Here is a 24,081-nt window from a genome sequence, read left to right on the forward strand (position 1 = left end):
GTGACTTGCCCAAAGTCACACAACTAGGTAATTGTTAAGTGTCTGAGGTCACATTTGAACTCAGGTCCTCCTGAATCCAGGGCCAGTACTCTATGAACTGCACCACCTAGCTGCCCCTATATTTTGCTTTAATATGCATAAATAACATACATATATGTATTTGTATATATGTTTATAATATATAAAATATATAATAGGAGTACTATTTGACATTCAGTTGTTTTTCAGTTGTGTCTGACTCTTGGCGACCCCATTTGGGGTTTTCTTTGCAGAGATATTGGATTGGTTGACCTTTTCCCCCTCCAGCCCATTTTACAGATGAGGAAACAGATGAAATGACTTGCCCAGGGGCACAGAGCTAGGATGGGTCTGAGGCTGGATTTGAACTCAGGAAAATGAGTTTTCCTGACTCCAGGCCCAGAGCTCTATGCACTATGGCATCTCCTAGCATTCTGCCATGCACACAGTAGATTTTTTTTGCAGGGTAATGGCATTAAGTGACTTGCCCAAGGTCACACAGTTAGGTAATTATTAAGTATTTGAGGCCAGATTTGAACTCTGGTCCTCCTGATTCCAGGGCTGGTGCTCTATCTACTGCACCATCTAGCTACCCCTGTATAATAGATATTTGACAAATATTTGTTGGATTGAATAAAATTAAATTGAATTGAAAGGAAAAATCCATTTTGGGGAAGGAACAAATAAAATGTATTTCTATTTAGACCATCATGGTCTTCCTCAATTGAGTTCTGGTTTTTGGTTACAACTCATGCAATCTACATGTTCAAAAAGATGTTTCTTCATGACAGTGAATTAGGTAACTTTAATTTTTGTGACCGCTATAACTTTCTTGAGAGATTCCTGAGAGACACACTGCTTTTCTGTGAGGATTAAATGATCTCTGTGATTCTTAGAAGGGCAATCTTCCAGTAGAGCTTTGAATAAAGTGTTTTACTAACAGATAAACCGGGGCCAGACCCGTCTTCTTCACACCAATTGCTTTCCAATGATATTGTATGGAGGTGAAACCTGGAGCACCATGGTTTCCAAGAATGAGCTGACTGATGTCCAAAGGTCAGTGAGGAGATGTATGGCAGCCTGGACTATGGTGTATCAGCAACAAGTTCTTCAAAAGAGGTGGCATAAAAAATAGTCAAGATATGTATGTCCGGGAAAGAAGGACAAGCAGATAAAAGATGGACAACCTGTGAAATCCTTGCATACCCATGGAATGTGGAGAGACTTGGGGAAAGGCCCCCTGACCATTGAATGAATCTCTGGGCACATTTTATCAGAAGGTGTGGCATAGATTGGGAAGGCATCTGCACAATGAGGCCACAGAAACACCCAAATATCCCAGAAACAAGATGCCTGAAAACGGCTAGTAATTCTTTGATACATTTTACATAAATCTTAAGTTGGAAGTAATGTTGAGCTGCTGAATGGAGCTTCAGACATCCTCTCCTCCCACCCATACCTGAACCAGAAAGCCATGAATCCAGGGTTAACTGTGGTCTCTCTCTCTAGTGATGGAGATTCTAAGATATTTCAAGGAAAATGAGTCCACTGGGAGAGGTGAGGAGACAACTCTCAAAAATGCAAAGAACTCTGCTCTTCCTATTCTCAATTTATATCTGTTGCTTCTGGTTTGTTTTATTTTTTGGGGGGGAGGTCAAGCATATTCGCTATTCTACATGTCAACCCTTCAAATATTTGAAGATGGTTAACATAGTGGAATCAAAAGTATGTCTTCTCTAGGATAAAAGTTCTCACTTCCTTCAGTCAGTTCCCAAATGGCATTTTTTAAATGTAGTCCATAAGACAATTTTTTTTCAAATAGCAAAGATAATAATCTTTGATCTTTGTTTAAACTCCACAGTTCTTTCTTTGGATGCTAATGGTATTCTCCATTGCAGATACCCTAAAATTGTCCCTGATTTATTGCACTGATGGGGGTGAGCAGGTTCATTAAGGTTGATTACCACCCCTAAGTTGCTATTAGGGTGTGCAGTGTTCTTCTGGTTCTGCTCATCTCGCTCAGCATCAGTTCATGCATGTCCTCCCAGGCTTCTCTGAAATATCATCCCTCCTGGTTTCTAATAGAATAATAGTGTTCCATCACAAATGTATTCCACAATTTGTTCAGCTATTCCCCAATTCCCCTCGATTTCTAATTCTTTGCCACTACAAACAGAGCTGCTTTGAATATTTTTGTACAAGTGATGTTTTAATCCTCTTTCATGATCTCTTCAGGGTATAGACCCAGAAGTGTATTGCTGGATCAAGGGATTTGCACATTTTTATTGCCCTTTGGGCATAATTCCAAATTGTTTGCCAGAAAGTTTGGATCAGTTTACAACTCCACCAACAATGCAATAGTATCCCAGATTTCTCACATCCCTTTCAATGTTGGTCATATTGGCCAATCTGAGAGGTGTGAGTTGGTACCTTAGAGATGCTTTAATTTTCATTTCTCCAATCAGTAAAGATTTAGAGTAATTTTTCATATGACTATGGATAGCTTTGATTTTCTCATCTGCAAATTGCCTTTGCATATCATTTGACCATTTGTCAGTTGGGGAATGGCTTGATATTTTACAAATTTGACTTGGTTCTCTATATATTTTAGAAGTGAGTCCTTTGTCAGAAACACTAGGTGTAACATTTTTTCCCCCCAATTTACTACATTTCTTTTGATCTTGGTTGGAGTGGTTTTGATTTTGCCAAACTTTTTAATTTAATGCAATCAAAATTATCAGCTTTTTTAAAAGTGATGTTATCCATCTCTTCCTTGGTCATAAACTGCTCCCCTTTCCATAGATAGAACTGACAGTTAAATATTCCTTGTTTCCCTAGTTTGCTTATAATATTTTTATTTTTAAAATAAAATATTTTTATTTTTATTATTTATTTTTAAATAATATTTTTATATCCAAATCCTGCACCCATTTTGATCTTATATCTATATATAGGGTGTGAGATGTTGGTCTAATCCAAACTTCTGCCATACTGTCTTCCAATTTTCCTGAAAATTTTTATTGAAGAGTAAGTTCTTATCCAGAAGCTGAAGTCTTTGGGCTTATCAAACAGCAGATTACAATAATCATTTCCTGCTGTCTCTTTTGCACCTAGTCTATTCCACTGATCCACCAGTCAAGTGGCATAATCTTGAGACTCTTTGCCATGCTGGTAAACCTTCCTCTGAGTCTGCTCCAGTGTTCTTTATAAAACATGGCAGCAGAACTGAACACAAGGCTGAAGCAGTGACCTGTCCAGAGAACAGGCCCATCTCCTCCTTTTTTCTTCTTTATCCAAAGTAGAGTCACAGGAGATCATAGGTTTGGATCTGGAACACACCTTAGCGGTCATCTAATCAAAGACCCTCATTTTATAGTCAAGGAAACTAAAGACAAAGGAGATTCATCTCAGAGATTCATGGGGACCTGAATTCATGGGGAAGGTGAAATGACTTGTTCAGGTCACATAGGTAGTAACTAGTAGAGATAAAATTTGAATCCCTGAGCATCAACCTGAGTCATAACTTTTTCTATTGTTCACTCACCAAGCTTTCCAAGTCTTTGTAACATGGGATGCCCAGAACTGAGTACCAGATTTCAGCCATGAATTGACTTTGATGGTAGAGTACAAGTGGATTCTCTCACCCATCGTTCTAGAGCAAGTCTTTATAGAAACTCAAATCTGTTCTCATCTGACCAGTAGAATGAAATTGAGAGGATGCTACCGAAGCAGCTTCTGTTTATTTGAAGAGAGGGAGCTCAGAAAGAAGACTTTCTGAGAAGAGAAGGAAGACACATGAATGTCACAATCCATACAGAATCTGAACATGCCAGGATGAACAGGACCTTGGACATGGTGCCAGGGGAGTGTTTCTCACAGTCTAAGGTGGCTGCTGAGAAGATGTTTATTGTTTTTCTGCATTTTATTGCCAGTTTAAATGAATAGCTATAAAAGGGTTATGGGAATAGTTCATTGCTACATTGCCTTAAGCACAGTATTAGGAAGAGCCAGAAAGTATTGGGGGTGGAACAGGGTGGAGGATGGGTAATAAGTCCAAGAAGATGCCCTACCCTTTATTATTTTATAGACTCAAAGATGTATTCTCACCCCCAGGGAAGATTGACTCCCTTTGGCCAAAGAAACACCATATTAATGTAGGTTAACAGAATATTATCATGACTTCCAACCCTTCTCCTCAATTCACAGCTGTTTCCTTATTCTGAAAGTTGGCCATGAAGCAAAATTGAGAGAGAGAGAGAGAGAGAGAGAGAGAGAGAGAGAGAGAGAGAGAGAGAGAATGAATATGAGAGAATTTTAAGTTTTTCTCCAAAGTGTCCTACATGTAAAATTTCCAAGCTAGAATCATTTTCAAAACTCTTTATGCCAAGGTCAAATGGCCTTATGGAGAAAGAGAAGGATGTTGATTTCTTAAAATTTCCCCAGACTGCTTTGAGGAAGGAGGGAAAACCCACAATCCTCCCTCCCTAATCCTAATCTCTCCTGCTCATTGTAAACCTGTCTAGAAATGCATGTGTAGGCAACATGATCTTAGAGCTAAGGACCTTTTCCTAGGTCTCAGAATCAATCATTCCAAAATGAATTAAGAGCATATCCCCAGGCCTTTAGAGGTGTGAAGTTAGTGGTGATGACATGGAACCCCAAGTGGGTGGAAGGGGAATACTGTTCCTGAGATCACAGCATAGTCCCAATTAATCACCTTTTAAAGTGCCCTCAAGGGGAATATGATAACTTGGGATTTTTTGTCCTCTGTCCATCCCATTTACAACAAAGGAAATTATTTTCACAACAAGGCTGAGTACCAATAGGGTCGCCACCTTTCCTGTTGGCAGCAATCCCAAAGCTGTGGGGAAAGGGGTTGAGGAGTTGACCCACAGAAGAATAAACTTTGATCAAAGCTCCCCCTTCCAGCTCCTTATTTTAGATTTTGCTCAGGCTACTTTCTGTTGTCTGAGAAAGCACTGGACTTTTCTTAGAGGTGTTCAAGTCCAGGGTACCAGGTCTAAAATGCTAGCAATAAATTCCAAGACTTTCAAAGATGGATAGCTTGGGGGTGGCTAGGTGGCACAGTGGATAGAGCACTGGCCCTGGGGTCAGGAGTACCTGAGTTCAAATCTGGCCTCAGATACTTTATAATTACCTAGCTGCATGGCCTTGGGCAAGCCACTTAATCCCATTGCCTTGCAAAAACTTAAAAAAAAAAAAGGTGGATAGCTTTGGCAAAAAAGAACAGTGACTCAGTGGTCAGAGAACCTGGGTTCAAATCCTCTCACTAACTATGTGTATCTGATCATTCACCCTTCCTGGGCCCAGGTTTCCATCTTTAGAATGAGAATTTAGGACAAGATGAATTCTAAGGTCCCTTCCTGCACCAAAATAATGTCTTACTTAGGTTTTTCTGTGTCTTTGTCCTAAAGGAGGATGGGTATTGGCACAAGTGAGAGTAGTTTTTGCTTCTTTTCTGCCACTCCACACATAATTTGTCCTATTGAAGCAAGTTATCATCTCTAGGGGCTCAAGTGTTTTCTGCTTCATACAGCTGTAGTCAGAACTGAACTTCAACAAATATTTTAGTGATCCATATACATATATATGCATATATATGGCACATTGCTAAATGTGACATTAGAGGGAAGATACAAAGGAAAATGAGAGTGCCTGCCCTCAGGCAGCTTATTTTTAGTGGGGGCAAAGGAATAAAATAATGCCAAAACAAAACAAAATCTAGCCATTCCCACAAAGAAGTGCAACAAAGGTGCTGAGAATCCCAAGGAAGGAAAAGTCACTTCTATCTGGTTGCTTTGGGCTTTGAAAAATGGAGCCAACCAAATGGGCAAATCTGGTGAGGAAGAGTATTTCAGACCATAGGGAGCAGTAAAGACAAAATGGTATTGGTGAAAATTATTGGGGAATTATCAATAGCTTAGTTTTACTGAAAATTAGTGGATATCAAGAAGAATATTTCGAGGTCACCAAGATGACTTAGAATGTCATTTAGGATTGAGTGAAATTTTTAACAATTCAATTTTTAGAAGAGAGAATTGACATGCTTGAATATTAGTGATCAAATTTAAACTCCTTGAAAACTGCCACTGATTCCTCTGTCAGCTTAGCCCTAACACCTTGCATAGTGTCTGATACATTATAGGAGCTTAATCAGGGAGTGCTGGTAAATGTTGAATAGTCAACTCTCCAGAAAAAAAAAATTACACAGGACACACTTTCAAGTTTAGTCTATATTTGTAGCATTGTTTACGTGCTTTATTAAGTCTAGACAATCAACAAAACAGTTGATGAAGCATTGGTTTACAATCCTTGATAATTTTTGAAGTGTAAATGTTCACGCTGAAACAATGGACTCTTGCTAGTGTTTGGAACTGGCTTCCACTCCCTTCCTTCTCCAAGAAATATTTGTAGATTGTTTCATGATCAGTTGAGGTTTTGAAAGATGGAGCTGGAAGTTTAGGGTTGATGATGGTGGAAGAGATTGGGGATGGCAACATGACTTTTCACAAAAAGCTTTCATCGCTTCAAAGAAGACTTTGGGTTCATAGACCCAGAATTGGAAGGGACCTCAGTGACTTTTTAGTTTGACCTCCTCATTTTGTAAATAAATACATTGAAGTTCAAGGATGTTAGTTACCAGCCCAAGGTCCCAGACTGCTACCCCAGAATCAGTGGATTTTTCTAAGATCCTTTTGTCCTGTTCTTATTTCCCTTCAGTCACCCCAATACACTTTTAGCTGAGCAGACGGCGAGTGCCCTTAAATTCTGTCCTTCCCTTTACTTAGAATAGTTTAAATATTGTTTGCATCTGGGAAGATTTAAAATTCTCCATAACTCCCCAAGCATCATTTAGATGCAGACAGCTCCAAGGTTGCACAATCCTGCTTGTAAATGAGTGTCAGACTGACCCTGCCTCTTCATTGGGAAATCCATCCCTTTTCTACTCCTCAGTGATTAGAAGAAGCTTAGATTAGAAGATAGCACTTGGGACACCCTGTGGGAATCAAATTTATTTTGCCGGTATGCCTCGAGTCTTCACTTTCATCTGTGGTCCACTTTTCTTTTTTTCATTCCCACACCCCCAAATTATAGTCAAAATATATGTCTATATGTTCATGTACATATGGGTTTTTTTGCATAATACATTCCATGTCCATGCATGCAGAATGACAATTACCATCCTTCATCACATCTTCCTCAGCATGCAATCAAGACTTATTTATTCTCCTGCTCACTGAGTGCACACCCTTCATGTTTTGGAATTATCATAAAAACAGAGGGATTGTGGGAAGAGAAGATGGGAAAAAGCCAATGGAAATTTTACAACCCTTCCGAACCAGGTGGTTTAGAGATGAGTGAAGGATGGACTTGGTTCTTTCTCAAAGGTCTAAGGATTCTTAATAATTGTTGCTCAGGTTAGGCTTCATGTTGAATGTTTGGAATTATTTTTGGAGGGGATCCATGGGGGAATACTTAGGAAGCTAGGTAGATATTGAAGAGATGTTGTACATTTAAAAACTTCTCTTTCCTTAAGAAAAGATTTTGTATCAGGGCCAGTCGTGGTTCAGGATCTGAAGCTGACTGGATGTCCAGTTTCTCATACTTGATGGTCACAACTGTATTGATTTTCAGTTTTAACCCTTTAGAAAGAATTCAGCAAAAAACAGAAACCAGGAGTTGAAGGTTCTCCTACTATGGTGGACACAGCTCCTCTCAGCAGTTCAGTGAACAGGGACAATGCAGAGAAAAGCATACTATGTTCACATTTTAAAATTTCTTCTATGGTTTTTCTCATGATTTGCTCCTTTAGTTCTAATTCCTTTTACAATGACTAATATGGAAATGTTTTAAACATGATTATACAATTTATAAAAAATTGCTGCCATGGGGAAGACGGAGGGAAGAGAGAGTGATAGAAAAATGTGAAACTTGGGGCAGCTAGGTGGCGCAGTGAATAGAACACTGGCCTTGTAGTCAGGAGGACCTGAGTTCAAATTTGACCTCAGACACTTAATAATTACCTAGGCGTGTGGCCTTGGGCAAGTCACTTAACCCCATTGCCTTGGAAAAAAAAGAAAAATGTGAAACTCAAAAGCTTGCAAAAGGATAAATGAGAAAACTACCTTTGCATGTAAATGGAAAAAAATGAGTAAAATTAAAAAGAAAAATAATTTAAGTCTCTGGGTTAGAAGGGACTTCAATGTCCTTCCCATCCAATTTCCATCCTTGACTAAAAATCTTTTACACTTACCCTGACACATGGTTGTCCAGCCTCGAGCACTTCTCACTACATTTCAAGATCACTAATGCCATTTTTTTTTGCAAGGCGATAGGGTTAAGTGGCTTGCCCAAGGCCACACAGCTAGGTCATTATTAAGAATCGGAGGTCGGACTTGAACTCAGGTACTCCTGACTTCAGGGCCAGTGCTCTCTCCACTGTGCCACCTAGCTGCCCCTAAATTACTAATGCCATTTCTGAACAACTCTCACATCCTTTCATCTGTCCTCATTCATTCCTTTTCTACTCTACTCAATCGAGTATGGTATCACAGGGTTTAAAGAAAACTGGAAGGACACTTGGGTCATTTGGTCCAATGCCCTTCCTTTTATAGAAAGGAGACTGAGATAAATGATTCACTGAAAACATACACTGAAAATATTCTCTGAAAAGAGCAAGTCATAGGTGTGAAGGGTCTCTGTCCCAGATGATTGTAGAAAGAATTTTGTTTAGGTATGGGTTGGACTATCTAGTCCCTGAAGTCCATTTCTGAACTTCTTTGATTCTGTGATTCCAAATTCAATCCTTTTCTCCTGCTGCCCCACAGTAGTTCTCCCCTAACCCCCCCCCCCCCGCCAGTTCAGCACTTAGCACATGGTAGGTCCTTGATAAATGAGTATTGCGCGTCATTGATTAGTGTGTTGAGCAGAATCTTAGCTTTGTATTTAGCAGGTAGCTCCACCTGGGTTTGACTGGGCTTGGCATATATGTCTCAAGCTCCGTATTTGAAGAACAAGTTTATTTGTTTTTACCAATATCTCTGTCATTTATTAATCTGGCAAAGTCATTGTTGGATTAAAAAATCTAGCAGATAAACAGTTTTTAATAAAAATACTGCTAAAAATTTAAAAATTAATCTGGTAGTCTGGGATCTGATGGAAAACATAGTTTTTCACAGATGGAAAGGGAAATTGAAAGTCAGAATGATTAGAGAGAAGTTCAGGAAATGTGGGGATGGTACAGAGGTATGTGAACAAGCTTGCAAATGAAAGAGGATATTGCCCTAAATGGAATATAATCATGAAAAGCTGGGTCTTGGTCTGGTTCACTGTCCCCACTAGGGGATAGTACTTGGGCAGAACTCTTCAGTTTCCTTCAAGGTTGTTGTTCCTGGGTCATGGGGAACTTACTTCCTCTACTTCATCCCCTGGCATTATCTCCCTGCTCTTTGGCGGACTGGAATTCTTTACCCTTAACAGGTTGCAGCTCTCTTTAAACTTGGTTTGTTTGCTTTTTCTCATCAGTTATAGATCAGTCAAATGCTTCCTATAAATGAATCAACCATGAAATGGAGGAGGAGGAAAGGGAATCCATGGGCCAACCACTTTAAATATATTAGAGATAATCCTTCCCTTCCTTTCTTCTTTCCCCCACTTCCTCCCTTATTCCTTCCCTTCCCCTATTTTTACTCTCCCCATATGCCTCTACCCCATATTCTCTCTTTCTTCAAAGAATAGCTTTACTAGCATGTCATGAAAGCCTACCGTTTACTTTGCTAAAAGCAATATAAAATAATCCCCCAATTGAATTCCACAAGCATTTTTGTTTTTGTTTTTGCAAGGCAATGGGATTGAGTGACTTGCCCAAAGTCACACAGCTAAGTAATTATTGCCTGGGCTTGGATTTGAACTCAGGTCCTCCTGACTGGAGGGCTGGTGCTCTATCCATTGCACCACCTAGCTGTCCCCCACAAGCATTTTGTTTCACTGTCCTAAGTTCTATGTCCTTGGAGCTATATGGGGGGGGGGAGGAGTGAGACAAACCCTACCTTCAAGGAACTTACATTATTCTCTGTAGTACTGGGTTAAAATAAATTACAACAGACCCCATCAATGTACCTGCCTGGCACTGTGAAGCAAGCTTTAGTTGGGGTAGGAGTGAGAGAAAGCCACATCATACTAGAATATCTCAGAATTTCAAATCGGGGTGGTAAGACTCGGACCCTTTAATCATAGCATGAAGTTGGCCCACCCCCTTCTCTTTGGGGGCTCAGTTTCATCATTTGTAAAACGAGACTAGCTAATCTTGAGGATCCTTCCCTGTTTTAACAGTCTATGAACCCATGGGAATCCTGAAGTTGTACTGAGCAATTTCCTTTTAGATTTCCAAGGGACCTTTGAGAAAATGTATCTCCATAGGTTTTGAAGAAAAATGAGATCAGATGGCTAACCCTCAAGATAGAGGCAAAATTCACACACACACACACACACACACACACACACACACACACATCTAATTCACACTCATCTTCCTCCTTCATGCCTTCCATGCTTTTCTATACTGGAAATTCATAGTATTATTAGTTTGGAGCCATGAGACCAAGCCCCTCACTTTACACATGGGCAGATTGAGGTCTAGAGACTTGCCTAGGGCCACACTGTTGGGTAGTGCCAGAAGCAGAATTCAGATCTCACTCTTGATTATAGGCAGCTCAGGACCCTGACTCCATTACCTTGGGAGTTACAAACCTTCCATCCCAGTGTCCTTGGGCCATCTTCCTGGGAAGGAGGTGCAACTCGGACTTGTTCCTTCAAGGGCTGCTGAGAAGAAAGCTCTGGCCCCCAAATCCTTGGCCTTCTCAAATAGCTCAGCATCATTGGATATTGAGTAGCGACACTGAAGAAATGACTAACCATCTTTTTTCTCTCTACCTTTTGATACCCTTCCACTTGACTTGCAACTGAAACCTGTTGTATTTTCCCCAAATAAGATGTGAGCTTCCCAGGGGCAGGGATTATCTGATTTGTTTGAATTCCCAGTTTCAAATATAGTGCTTTGCACACAGTAAGTGCATAATAAAGGCCTCTTTCATTCATCTAGTCCAACTCTTCTTTTAATAGACTCAGAGTGGGCTAAATGACTTTCCAAGGGTGCATGGATAGTAAGGAACAGAGGCAAGATTCAAACTCTGGTCTTCTGATTTTGAACTCAGTGAGTTTTTGCAAGGCAATGGGGTTAAGTGGCTTGCCCAAGGCCACACAGGTAGGTAAGTATTAAATGTCTGAGACTGGATTTGAACTCAGGTACTCCTGACTCCAGGGCCGGCGCTCTATCCACTGAGCCACCTAGCCTTCCCCAGTGGGTTTTTTAAACAGCACAAAAATGGTTCATTGAACTGGAGGTTATTCTTGCCCATGAAGACAGATTGTGAGCTGAAAACAAGGTAAATTCGAATCCAAGGGACAATTTCACATTCAAGTCCTAACCTGCCCTTTAGAAAGAAGTTTCTTTGTTCTGTAGCAAATGATAGGGCTTCACCTCCAGAGCTGCTGTTTATTCTTCTGAGAAATATTTATTTTTAATGATCTCTTGTCTCTGTAGGAAAAAGACAGATATGTGTTCAAAAGGAAAGAGGGAAAATGACTGGGCAGCCTAGAACACTTGGGTCCTGATGTCATCTCTATACTGCTAGTACAAATTAGACCAGAGCTGGGGCAGACTTCAGTAGCTCATCTGACCTTTCCTCTTGGTCAGAGCCATAAACTCTGTGACTAGAAAGAGAAGAAACTGATATTTCCAGTGTCCTGCTCAGCTGAATAAAAAGGTTCCATTTTTATCTTAGTATCTCCCCTAGGAGCTTAATAATTGCTTGTCAGTTGATTGATTGATTGATGTCATACCTCATATTTTTAAGGTTGCAAGTCTAAGGCTGATGATGATGATGATGATGATGACGACGACTCAATCATCAATTATGTATTTAAGAGCCTATTAAGTTTAAGGCAAGATGCTGAGATACATAAATGATTTTGGAAGAAACACCCTCCCCAAAGATGGCCTTTCAGTCATTTCAGTGATATTGGAAAACCCCATTTGAGTTTTCTTGGCAAAGATACTGGAGTGGTTTGCTATTTCCTTCTTTACAGATGAGTAAACAGAGTGACTTGCCCAGGGTCTCACACTTAGTAAGTGTCTGAGATTGGATTTGAACTCAGATAATGAGTCTTCCTATTCCAAGCTTGGCACTCTGTCCGCAGCTCCAAAGATGCTAGATGGAATACTATGCACAAACAAGAGAGAGTAGCCCAGTTGACCTGGAAGAGAGTGTGTGAGGAAGAGTCGTTAGCCTAAAAGTAAGCTGAAATCAGATTGAGAATCCATGCTATAGGACTGGTTTAAGAATTTGAGGATCCCTAGTTCCCAAATCACAGAGCACAAAAGCTGTCTGCAACTAATAGGAAAATTGTTTTATAGCAGAGATCTTTCAGAAGGCAAAACCAGGGCAAGAAGGGGAGATGACAACAAAGTCAACTTGAGTTTGATGTCACTAGAAAGTCCTTAACATTTAATGTTTTATGCATTTATTTTTTCCAACTATATGCAATGATAGTTTTCAACAAACTTTTTTCAATGTTTTGAATTTCACATTTTCTCTCTCCTTCTCTTTCCTCCTCTTCCCTCTGTCAGAAAAGCAATCTGATATAGATTATACATGAATAACTCTGTTCAACATAAATCCATATTAATCGTGTTGTGAAATAGGAATCAAAACCAAATGAGAAAAAAACAAGTAAACAAAAACAATACATAAGCCAACTTTTAAAAATTGAAAATAGGGGTGGCTAGGTGGTGCAGTGGAGAGAGCACCGGCCCTGGAGTCAGGAGGACCTGAGTTCAAATCTGGTTTCAGACACTTCAAAATGACCTAGCTGTGTGACCTTGGGCAAGTCACTTAACCTCATTGCCTTGCAAAAACCTAAAAAAATTGAAAATAGTAAACTTTGGTCTGCATTTAAACTTCACAATTCCTTCCCTGGGATATAGATGGCATTTTCCATCACAAGTCTTTTAGAATTGTCTTTGGGGGTGGCTAGGTGGCATAGTGGATAAAGCACTGGCCTTGGAGTCAGGAGTACCTGGGTTCAAATCCGGTCTCAGACACTTAATAATTACCTAGTTGTGTGGCCTTGGGCAAGTCACTTAACCCCATTTGCCTTGCAAAAACCTAAAAAAAAAATAGAATTGTCTTTGATTATCGTACTGCTGAAATGAACAAGTCCATGACAGTAGATCATCACCCATGTGGTTGATAGTGTGTATAATATTCTCCAGGTTCTGCTCCCTTCACTCAACATTAGTTCATGTCTTTCCAAGTCTTTGTTCCAAGAGGAGTAAGCTGCCGCCAAGGGTGGCAAGTCCTCTTCTCCTTGGAGCTTTTGGAACTGAGGCTGAATTATTCCTTGCCACTGCTATTCTAGTGGGATGGGGGGCAGTGTTCTTTTTTGGAATATTATTGGATCAGGTGGCTGCCAATGTCTCTGCCAACCCCAAGATTCTGAGATCCTGTGAATCTGTAACTTAAATGTTTCTTTATCTTTAGTCATTTTTCCCCCTTAGGTCTTGTTGGCAGAAAAACAATGAAAATGCTTTGTTTCCTCTTTTTGATGGTCCTAGGCTTTCTCTTCTTCTTGCCTTTCCTCTCACCCATAGTGCCACAGCCCTGGTGGGCCTGCCTATGTCAGCACATGTAGGTTGGAGCACACACACACACATGTACACACTCACACCCTGGCCCAGCCCATGATTGAAGCCAGGAGTCTAGGCTCCATCTGGACTCCCATCAGCCCAGGCAAGCATAATCAGAAACCTCAGGAAAGGTGCTATGTGAGGGACCCTGGCACCCCCAAGATCATGCATGTTCTCACCATCACTTAACACGTGGCTCACTGCTGCAGAGCAGGGCTGGGCTGGCCCTTGTCCTCCCGGGGAGGAACCAGGCTTTCCCTGTGCTAAGCCTTCAAGTGTTCTGCCAGATGCTTCCTTGCTAGCAAAGGGGTCATGGTGCCCCACCCTTCCACTAACTTCAGACTAAAATCTCCATCAAACTGCTATCCCCACTGACTTAACAGGTCCCCTTGGCGTGGGCAGCCACAGGCTCTAGAAGGGTAGCACAGCTTGTGGAGGTAGTAGGCTGTGGGTTCCAATTCTGACCCTGACCCATTAGTCCTGTGATCTCATGTCAGACACTTAATCCCTGAGAGATAGACAGAGACAAAGAGACAGACAGAGAGACAGAGGAGAGGGAGAGAGAGGGAGAGGAAGGGAGAGACAGACAGAAACACAGAGACAGAGTCAGAGACAGAGAGAAAGAATCAGACAGATAGGGACGGAGGCAGAAATAGAGACAGAGAGAAGAGAAGAGAAGAGGAGAGGGGAGGGGAGGGAAGGGAAAGGAAGGGGAGAGGAGAGAAGAGGGGGAGAGCTGAATGAGTCTCTTCAAGTTCTAAATCGATTTGCTAAAACTGATTCTGAACTATTTAGATGCCCTTGACCTGCTCAGCAGTTGGTCCAGTGAAGCTTAGGGACCTCTTCTCAGAAGAATTATTTTGAAAGCATAAAATAAAATATGCACAGGGTTACAAAGAAAACAGATTATATTGAAACAGTAATCAAAATGGTTTTTAAAAATGCAAGCCACAGACCCAGGTTAACTAAAGGAAGCAAGTCTCTTTTTAACCTTTTTCAAGGGATCATAGTTCCAGGGATCCAGGAACACAGAAACCTTGGAGGTAAAGGTTCCTTGAATTCTAAGTCATAGATTTAGGGCTATGTTAGCCAAATGCTTGATTTTACATGAGGAACCTGAGGTCCAGGGAAGAGAGATGGCCTCTCCAAGGCCATGCAGGTAATCAGTTGCAGAAAGAGGATTTAAAACAAGATCCCAGAGCTCATTCCTTCCCCACTGTATTAGTGTTTTCGCCAAATAAAGCTTGATCCATCTGTATTTAATAATTGTCCAATATGGAGCCCGTCGCCTACCACATAAGACCTTGATAAATTGTTTATTGATTTGACTTGTTGTCTAAATTGAAAAACAACACAATAACAATCAACTCTCAGCTCTAAAATATTCTTTAGAATTTTCCTGCTTGCTTGACCTCAGTGAAAGCAAAGTCTCTTTGCTCCAGTACTTTCCTTCCAGGCAGAGACCTTCACCAGGCTTTATCACACTTGGGGTTCTAGTTCCAATATTCCAAATAGGAACAATTCTCTTTGAGTTTTGCCCCCCCGCCCCATTGTTGCCACTTACTGCCCTTCTCTAGCTTGGCAGAGTGTCTCTGAGCCTGCAAAATTCAGCCCCCTTTGTGGCCAGCCTGATGGGATTTCTGTGGTCTCAGGACCTGCCTAATCAAACTCAGTCATAGGAACCCTGAGAGACCACCGAGCTTTGAGGTCTTTCCATCTTGGTAGACGCTTGTGCCTCGACATGACCTAGAGAGCCCAGGATCAGCTCCCCACCATTAAGAGAAGTCCTAGGGTGACTCTGGGGAAGAATGACTAGCTGAGGGTTTGTTAAAATAAATTTGAAAGCTCTTTGCCTAGGAAGGGATCAGCAGAATACAAGGGAAAGTGCCCTCAGTTTGGAGTAAGATCCCATCACTTAGCAGGAATTGATACATCCTTTCATTTCTCTTGGCCTCAGTTTGTAAAGTGAAGGGATTGGACCAACTGTTCTGAGGGGTTCCTTCCAGATCCAGATTGAGCGTATGAGGACTAGAAGGGACCTGGATCTTTGGAGTGGTACAGTCGGCTCTTTGTAGATCTTTGACCTTGCCCTCGTCTCATCTTGTAACAATCATCCGCTTCCCCGGGACTCCTGGGCGATTGCACAACCATGCTGTCCTTTGACCCAGAGAGGTGTCAATTTCATGGTGTGCCATCCGCGCTCTCTGTGGGCTGGACAGAGACCATGAAGAGGCCGGTGTGCTTGTCATTCAAAGCCAGCCGCAGGGTCGATGGATTGGCCAACCCATTAAATCATAGAGCTGGGAGCTCGCCATAAAACCTCACTTTCCAATGGGGTATTTATCATGCCAGGTCAGAGACATGTGGACTAGATGTCTAATATAAATCTCATGTCAGTGTGGTGACAAAGTGATCAACAAACTTCCAGGTATTTTCCATATGTTTCCTACTGTCAATGAAACCAGTTAACCTTTATTCTGTCCCAAAAGGTAGTGCTTATAAGATGTATTGACTCGAGTTTTGCCAGGTACCAATAATACTTTTGGACTTGGAGACCATGAACACAGAATGAAATATTGATTTCCCTCCCTCTTCCCCTCCTTCTCTGGGCAGACTATTTCAATGCACAATGCAGTTGGCGGAGCGATGCCAGGGCCTCATCAGCTGGGCACCACACGGATGCCCAACCACGACACCAGCGTTGTGATTCAGCAGGCCATGCCCTCCCCCCAGTCCAGCTCGGTGATCACGCAGGCCCCTTCCACAAACCGTCAGATCGGGTAAGGAGAGCTTGGAGGTTGACTCCATGTGTGTCTTCATGAAACGGGGTAAATCCTTAGGGTCTTCATTGCCCAGGGCAGCCCCTGACTGAAGTTTTGATCTATTCTGGGAGAAAATTAAAACTGTTTTGATCACAGAGAGATATTGCCAAGCAAGGGACTGATAATAAAGCAATGCTTTTTGTCAATATCATATGTATTTCTGAATTTTATAAGAAATTAGTTTTATAATTTTATAAGAAATTAGAGAAACTGTTTTTCTAAGATCTCAGAGAAATTTACAGAGGCCAGAGAGTCAGTACTCCAGAAAACTGAGTGTTGGGGGTATAATGGTACCCATACAACTTTCCTATCCATATCCAGCTGCTGTTTGGGAGGGTCCCAGATCTCCTGGTCTTACAGTTAAAACTTCCTATCTCAACTTCCTATCTTTAGGATGGTAGAGAACCTGAGAACTCCATCCTTTGGGAAATGGAGAGAGACAAAGTGAGAGATCAAAAAGATCTCTTAGCTTTCTCAACAGTTGGGGAATCCTGAAATACTTTTAAAAAATAGTATAGGGTGATGTAGAGGTTGGAGCCTCATGAGACTCAATAAGCTTGGGAGGAGCTCTATTGACTGTAAGATGTTAAGAGGCCATTTTGAAAGGGCTGGGATAACATTGACTCATTTTCCTAGCCAATGATATATTGGGGGTGATACAGTGAAATGATTAAACTTATTGGATTGGGATGGAGGAGATTTTGATTTCAGTCTCAGTTTTCACATTGACTTGCCATAGATTGTGTTGTGTGAATTGTGTTGTGTTGTGATTTTGTGGCATCTCACCCCTTGGAGTAGCATGAACGAAGGTCTTTGGGATGCTGGGCCTGCCTTTGGATCCTAAGTCATATAGCCCATTGTACTCTCTGCCCTTGTCCTGATTCTGCCTCATCTAAGGCCTCTGCATCTTTCCCATCTCTAGACTTACCTACCCTCTTACCCACTCCCCAGGGCCTGCATACCCTCACTCATCAGCTGATCCACAATCCTTGGCATTTGATTTTGAAGCAGTCAATTTAACCTCTTGTTGCTTCAGTTTTTCATTCTGTGGAATGGAGGTAATAATCTTGTCCTATCCCATTTGGAGAGGAACAGAAAACAATTCATAGTTTAGGAATCGTAGGTTAAGAGATTTAAAGGTCCTTGAATTTTTGTTTTGTTTTGCTTTAGAATTTACTTTGTATATATAATAAGACCCAATAGTACAAATAGTTACTCCCATGCTCAACACCTCAGGGTCATGGTCTCCTCTATAGCACCTGGGTTTGGGGGGGAAAGCCAGATCAGACTTCATACAGTTTCTATGGAGCATTGGTCCCATCCGAGCCATAGTTACTCTTCCATTCTTAGGAATAAAAGCACATATACCCATAAAATTCCAAGGCTGTCAGTTTACTTTACTACTTTTGGAGAATGGACTACTGCTATTTATTAAAACCCTCTGGGTAAGATGGTATGATGAGACTAGACTAGATGAGGCAGATTTGCTGAATAGAGAGCAGGGGCTTCATCCTCCCCAGTGGCCCCCCATCCCTAGATGTTTCTAAGGTGATCCCTCTGCATGGGGGAACAACCCCACATTTCTCTTTATTAGGAAAACATCCTGGGAGGGTAAGCCCTTGTCCCTGGCATCTGTTAGTCCATACGAATATGTTGTGACTCGTGAGAGAAGACTTGCCATAACAAACCAAAGTACCAGAGTTAATGACTACCCACCCATTGGCCATGGGTACCCTGGAGTTTCCATTTAGGATTCAGAAAATGAGACTGTCCAGCTGAATGCTTGGCTTTGTTTGGAGAGGCCACAAGGCCGAATGAGCAAATACTTCTCCTGTTAAAGATGTCTTTTCTCCCATAAAAGCTTTGGGAGCCAAGGCAAGAACCTGTAATCCTCCCAGGGTGGGGTGGGCTCATTAAAGACAGGCAAACGCCTCCATCTCAAGTGACTATTTCCCCATAGTAGCTGGGCCTAGGGAGAAACAAGTCAGTGTTTTGTTGGGTAATTATAATTATTTTATTTTTCCTTCCAGGGGGGGAAAGAAAAGAAATGTAAATTGTGTTAGAGTTTACAAGCATTTTTACTGACATTCTTATGCCCCACTCCCCACCCCCCCCAGGTCTCCTGCTAAGCACCCCCAACACCCCCTAGAGGCCCTCAGCTATTGGAACTGCATAACTAGAGCCACTTAGGCTAAGGATGGGCCTGCTCTTTGAATGGCCAGCAGTGGGCTCTGGAGTGGAGGGGGATGCCCGTTCAGAATGGGGCCCTCCAAGGCCAGGCCTGGATGGATGGAAGCCCTTCTTTTTTCAGGCTGTACCTTTCAGAGTCTAAGGTGTGGACTCCAAGGGAAACACCCTTTATCTTTGCTTGACCTGTCCCCAAATCTGACCGGAATGACCACTGGGGCTCCAGAAGGAGTAACACAACTCATTTCACCAATGGATTCAAAATTGAGATCTAAGTGGTTTTAAAAAAAACCCCAAAACTATGGGGATGACTTTCCCTTCTTTATTTCCCCCAGCAAAAAGGAAATGAGTACTTATTTTAAAACATGAGTTTCCTCTGGAGACTGTGTCTTGAAATGAGCATTTGAAACTGCAGATAGCTTTTTTTATTTTATTTTTTTTGTAAGACTGCACAGAACCCATATTGTAGTAATATTCTGATTTTTATCACAACCTCAAATATTCAAGTGTCAAAATCTGGCCAAGCCACCTGCAAATGTTTGCAATGGCAACCAGCCAACAAAAACAGCAAACAGCAATGAAAGTCTCCATTCAGGCCCAAGACTCGGAGTTGTGATCCAGCCACGGAGCCTGGCATCCACCTGTGCCCACGCACAGCTCACTGCTGCAGCAGAGGGGCGTGGGTACAGCTGGGAGTCGGGGTCGGAGCTCGTCTCCCTTTGTTCTCTACCTCCCCCAGTGCCCCACCCCCAGGTATTCCTGCCAAGCCTCTGACTTTGGGGTCTCCCCTGCTCTACCATTTCTTCCCTTTTCTAGGAGGATTTGGGGAGACTTAAAAGAGAGAGGAGATATTGAGGGAGGGCCTGGAAAGCGTGATGGACGTGGGTACAGGGGGAGGCTTTCTGGGGCAGAGCGGAGCCATCGTTCACAGGCTTTGGATGAACATGGCTACCGAACGGGCGCTGAGCCAAGCCAGCCCCAAGGCAGAAAGTTGTAGTCCTAATGGGCAGAGAAGCCCCGGGACCTGGCTCCCACCCGGCACTTCTGCAGCCGCCATCTTCCTCTCTGGCCCAGTACAGAGCAGGCAGCTATCTTCTCCCCAACCCAAACTTGCAGACTGGTATAAATATCCTAGCTATAGTTATGTGGTTAGTCAGTCTAGAATAAGACTGAGAAATAGCTGTGGAGTGTGGGAGGCGTCCTCCAACTAGTAAGTACTTGTGTTCGCTCTGGTGCCAAAAATGGTGCCTTTGGCTGATTGGTGGCACAGGGTTGGGGGAGTGGTGCCACAGATGGACAAGAGGAACTAGGAGCCGTGGGGGAGAAAAGGGTCTGGAAAGAGGGCGCCGGTCACAAACCCACGAGAAATGAATGAGTGAATAAAATAAAATGAAAACAAAACATAAAATAAAATTTTTTAAAAAGTAAAATAAAATGAACACATGAGACCAGGTCAACTCTAAACCAGGATTTGAGAACCTGGATTCCACTTTTCACTTTGTTATTTATCACCTGTGTGATCGATGGTCACTCAAGGCCTGGCTCATTGTTTGGATCTTGTCAGAGGAGGCATGAAAGGAAGGTGGAGTAGTAGCTTATCATTTTCTCTCTCTCCTTCCATACCTACTGCTCAGGCAAGTTAGTGGTTATAATAATGATAATAAAAATAATCTTTAATAATATTATTATATTCATTATAATATTATGCTTTACATGATTTAATAACATATAATTATGTATAATATTAACTATATCATATAATTATATTGATTATATTTCATATTATGTTATATATTTACATATAAGTATGCCATTTTATTGTATAATATATGGATATATTTATATTATATATAATAATTTGATGTTATAAAATAATTATTTAGCTGAAATTTATATAGTAGCTATTACATGTTATAAATGATAAGCAAGTGCTACAAATATTATCTTCATTACAGCCTTGAAAAGTAGGTGCTAGTCTTACCCCATTTAATAGATAAGGAAGCTGAGAGATTTCAGTGACTTGCCCAGGGTCACACAGCCTATAAAAGTGTGTGAGGTTAAATTTGAACTCAAGTTTTTCTGACTCCAAGTCCAGGATGTTATCTAACTGTACCAACTGTCTCCAAATGTCAAAATACAGAGATCTTTTTCTGTGTCTTTCTAGTGGCCATTGAACAATTGCTTGACACTGGGTTTTCCTAGTATACCATGTTTTTCAGTGGTCACTATGCAATTGGTTGGCATTGAGCTGCTTGTAAGGTGAATTGTCTTCATATGATCCCTTGGGTCTCTCACCAATCATGGTAGCAAATGGCCAGTTGAATTGGTGGCCATGTCAGAATACGAGGCTCTGACACCTGATCTGTCCTCATCACTTGGAGATTATGGCTGGTTATGTAGGTGGCAGTAAGTGTCCAGAGAGATGGCCTTGCCACTTTTGCCTAGCAGTTACTGGTTTCTTGGGAGATGGCCATCCAGGCCGAGTAGGGAGCCTGGATTTCTCAGAAATGGTTTTGTCCATGCTTTTGAAGCTGAATGAGCAAATGGAGCTGAGATCTGGTGCTTCTTTGATAGAGCAGTGAAGAAAACCCAGGACCTTCAGAGAGGATCATAGAAGTGGGACCCTGCCAGGGAGATGAAGAGCACAGTAGAAACTCCCTAAAGATTCTTTGGTTTTGAGGATCTCTCATTTCAGTCCTTAACAGAGATTCCATTCGGAACCTTCCCCACCCTCAACTTGTACTTGCACCCAAGGGAGGTGTTGGGTTCAAGACTTTGCTTTCCCTTGTCCATTTCTCCAGGAGAGTTGGCAAAAATGAACCCCTGAAGTCAGTGTTGGAGGAATCATTCTCTTGATCCACATTGAAGCCAAGTAGTAGGAGAACATAGCATGCAGAGAGCCTGTCCCAGACTAGATGGGTTTTTAAAAGGCATTGGATTACCAAGGTAATTTCATGGAAACTGAGGCAGCTAGGCAGTATGATGAATAGAATACTTGACTTAGCATCAGGAAGACCAATTAGAATTCTGTCTCAGACCTTGGAAGTCACTTAGATTCTGCGAGACAGTTTCTTTATCTGTAAAATCTAGATAGTAACAATGTTTGCCTCCCAGGGTTATCCTGAGGGACAAATAAAAATATAAAGAAATAATATATAGAATATATTATACTATATTATACAATATATGCTATATTATATCTGTAATATAGAAGCCTCAAATTGTTATATAAATGTTAGTGGTTATCATCATCATTTTATTATTATTATTATTATTAATATCATCATCATCATGATTTTGGAGTCTAAAAATTGATCCTATAGGATATATGCATGAAGCCTGCTTGGAAATCTTCTAAAGTTTCCATCTATGATGTAGACATTATCAGGCAATTATTTATATTAACAAAAATAATTCCAAATCAGCAATCATGGGTTATGAACCTATTACAAACCAATACCAAAGAATGATAAATCAAAGACAAAACCAAAACAATCCAAACCAAGCCAAACCGATCCTCTCCCCTCCCCTCAGGAGTTTGCATTCTATTTGGCCCATGTTACATGAAGTGGTTTTGAGAAATTTAAAGTCTTTTCTCCTTTGTCCCATGCCCAGTCACCCTATGAGAAGGGTTCCATAATTTTTGAGTCAATCTTCCTCAGACTTTGTGCTGGAAAATATTTTTGAAGTCACCTGGTCCTACAGTCTCGTTTTATCAAGAAGGAACCTAACACTGCCAGAATCAAAATTTGAATTCAGATCTTAAAAATTGGCTTGCTATCCAAAGAAGGAAAATATAAGGGATCATGTTCACCATAATAGCCCACATGGAGAGATGGTGGTTTACATTAAAGGACACAACAAGAGCCCACTTCCCCACCTGCCAACCAGCCAATGGTGAGGATCAGGCCTCCCGTCCCTGGCCCAGCTCTCCTAGCCAAGACCACTTGGAAACCATCCTGAGTAATTGAGACCAGGAGCCATTGTTTCCTGCTTTGTGTTTGACAGAATATCCTGGCCGAGAGCATGGTTTTATTGTTAGAACGTTGCTGGATATTTCACAGCCCTGAGAACATTTATGAGATCTCATCAGGGGGATGTTTGAGAGGAGGGTCCGGGGATTGGGCCATATGGCTCCCGTTAAATCCCCATGCAAAGGCGCTGAGAAATTACCTTGGAGAAGAGGCCTAACAGGCACTTGGCTTGCAGATTTTTTATGTGTGGAACAAAACCTTTAAGTACCGAGGCCCGTTGAAATATAATGCCTCTTAACATCCCAGAGTTGTAAGGGAGCAGAGCTTTTAGGCCAGATGACAGGGGTGTGGTGAAAGGCGTGGTCTTTGGCTGGGCATCCAGAAATGGCAGAAACCATTGTGGTTCTGGAGCTCAGACCTTGAGACGCAGGAAACGGGAAATGACCAAAGTGATCTCAAGGATGATCCTAGGAGGGAGCATGGCATAATGTACATGTTCAGAGGGGATTCCTGGCCACTAGTGGGTCGGACTTGAAGACCACCGAGGTCCATTCTAGCTCTGAGAGTCTTTAATAGCACTTTCCAAAGTTTAGGAGAAAAAAAATAGGCTGTCCCAAAAATCTTAGTGCAGTTCTTAAACCCTTCATGAAGACTTTGGGGACATGCTGGATAAAGGAATCTTCTAGAATAGTTGTTTGCAACCTTCTTCTGAGGCAGGGAGCATCTCCAGCTGATTGTCCCTTGAAACTGCCCCACATTTCAGCTCCTTGATCTTTAAGAAGGTTGTTCTCCTTGAATTTGGGGTTGACTTCGGGTTCAAAATCCACCTTGGGGGAGGGGGGATGATGAAAGCATTGTCCTGGACCTAGGACTTCATCAGCAGGAAGACTTCCATTCCCTTCACTGATATAGACCCTGGAACATAATTCTGAGAATCTTTGGGTCTTCCCCAAGCTCAGAGACTTAACTTGAACCCAGCTGTTCCTGACTTCCAGGCTGCCTTTCCCCCTCCGTGATATGTTGTATCTGATTCACTTTCTATATTCTACTGTTGAGGAAGCTGAAGTGACAAAAACCCACAGCTACCGAGTATCAGAGACAGGATTCAAACTGGGGTAGCTCCTGAACCCAAACTTAGTATTTAACCCCCCACATCACACTTCTCTCCTGAGAGCACACCATTTGAGATATGCTCTAGTGAATGGACAACTTTATTCCACACACTTAGCTAGAATCTCAAAGATGACTTCTGGTACCTCCTTTTTCTTTTCCAGAACCAATAGGCAATGGACACGGTTCCTCTTTACTGCTT

General features: G+C 41.8%; 1 protein-coding gene across 2 annotated transcripts in view; it reads left to right on the forward strand.

Annotated features, from left to right (window-relative positions):
* Nucleotides 1–24,081, forward strand: part of CREB5 (cAMP responsive element binding protein 5) — a 495,825-nt gene that overhangs the window by 156,121 nt on the left and 315,623 nt on the right. For both annotated transcript variants that reach the window (XM_074195556.1, XM_074195557.1), the window contains exon 5: nt 16,400–16,566. In XM_074195556.1, the coding sequence (XP_074051657.1) occupies nt 16,400–16,566 (167 nt within the window). The remainder of the gene's footprint in view (nt 1–16,399; nt 16,567–24,081) is intronic.

Source organism: Macrotis lagotis, chromosome 7 (genome assembly GCF_037893015.1).
Source record: "Macrotis lagotis isolate mMagLag1 chromosome 7, bilby.v1.9.chrom.fasta, whole genome shotgun sequence".
Lineage (NCBI taxonomy): Eukaryota > Metazoa > Chordata > Mammalia > Peramelemorphia > Peramelidae > Macrotis > Macrotis lagotis.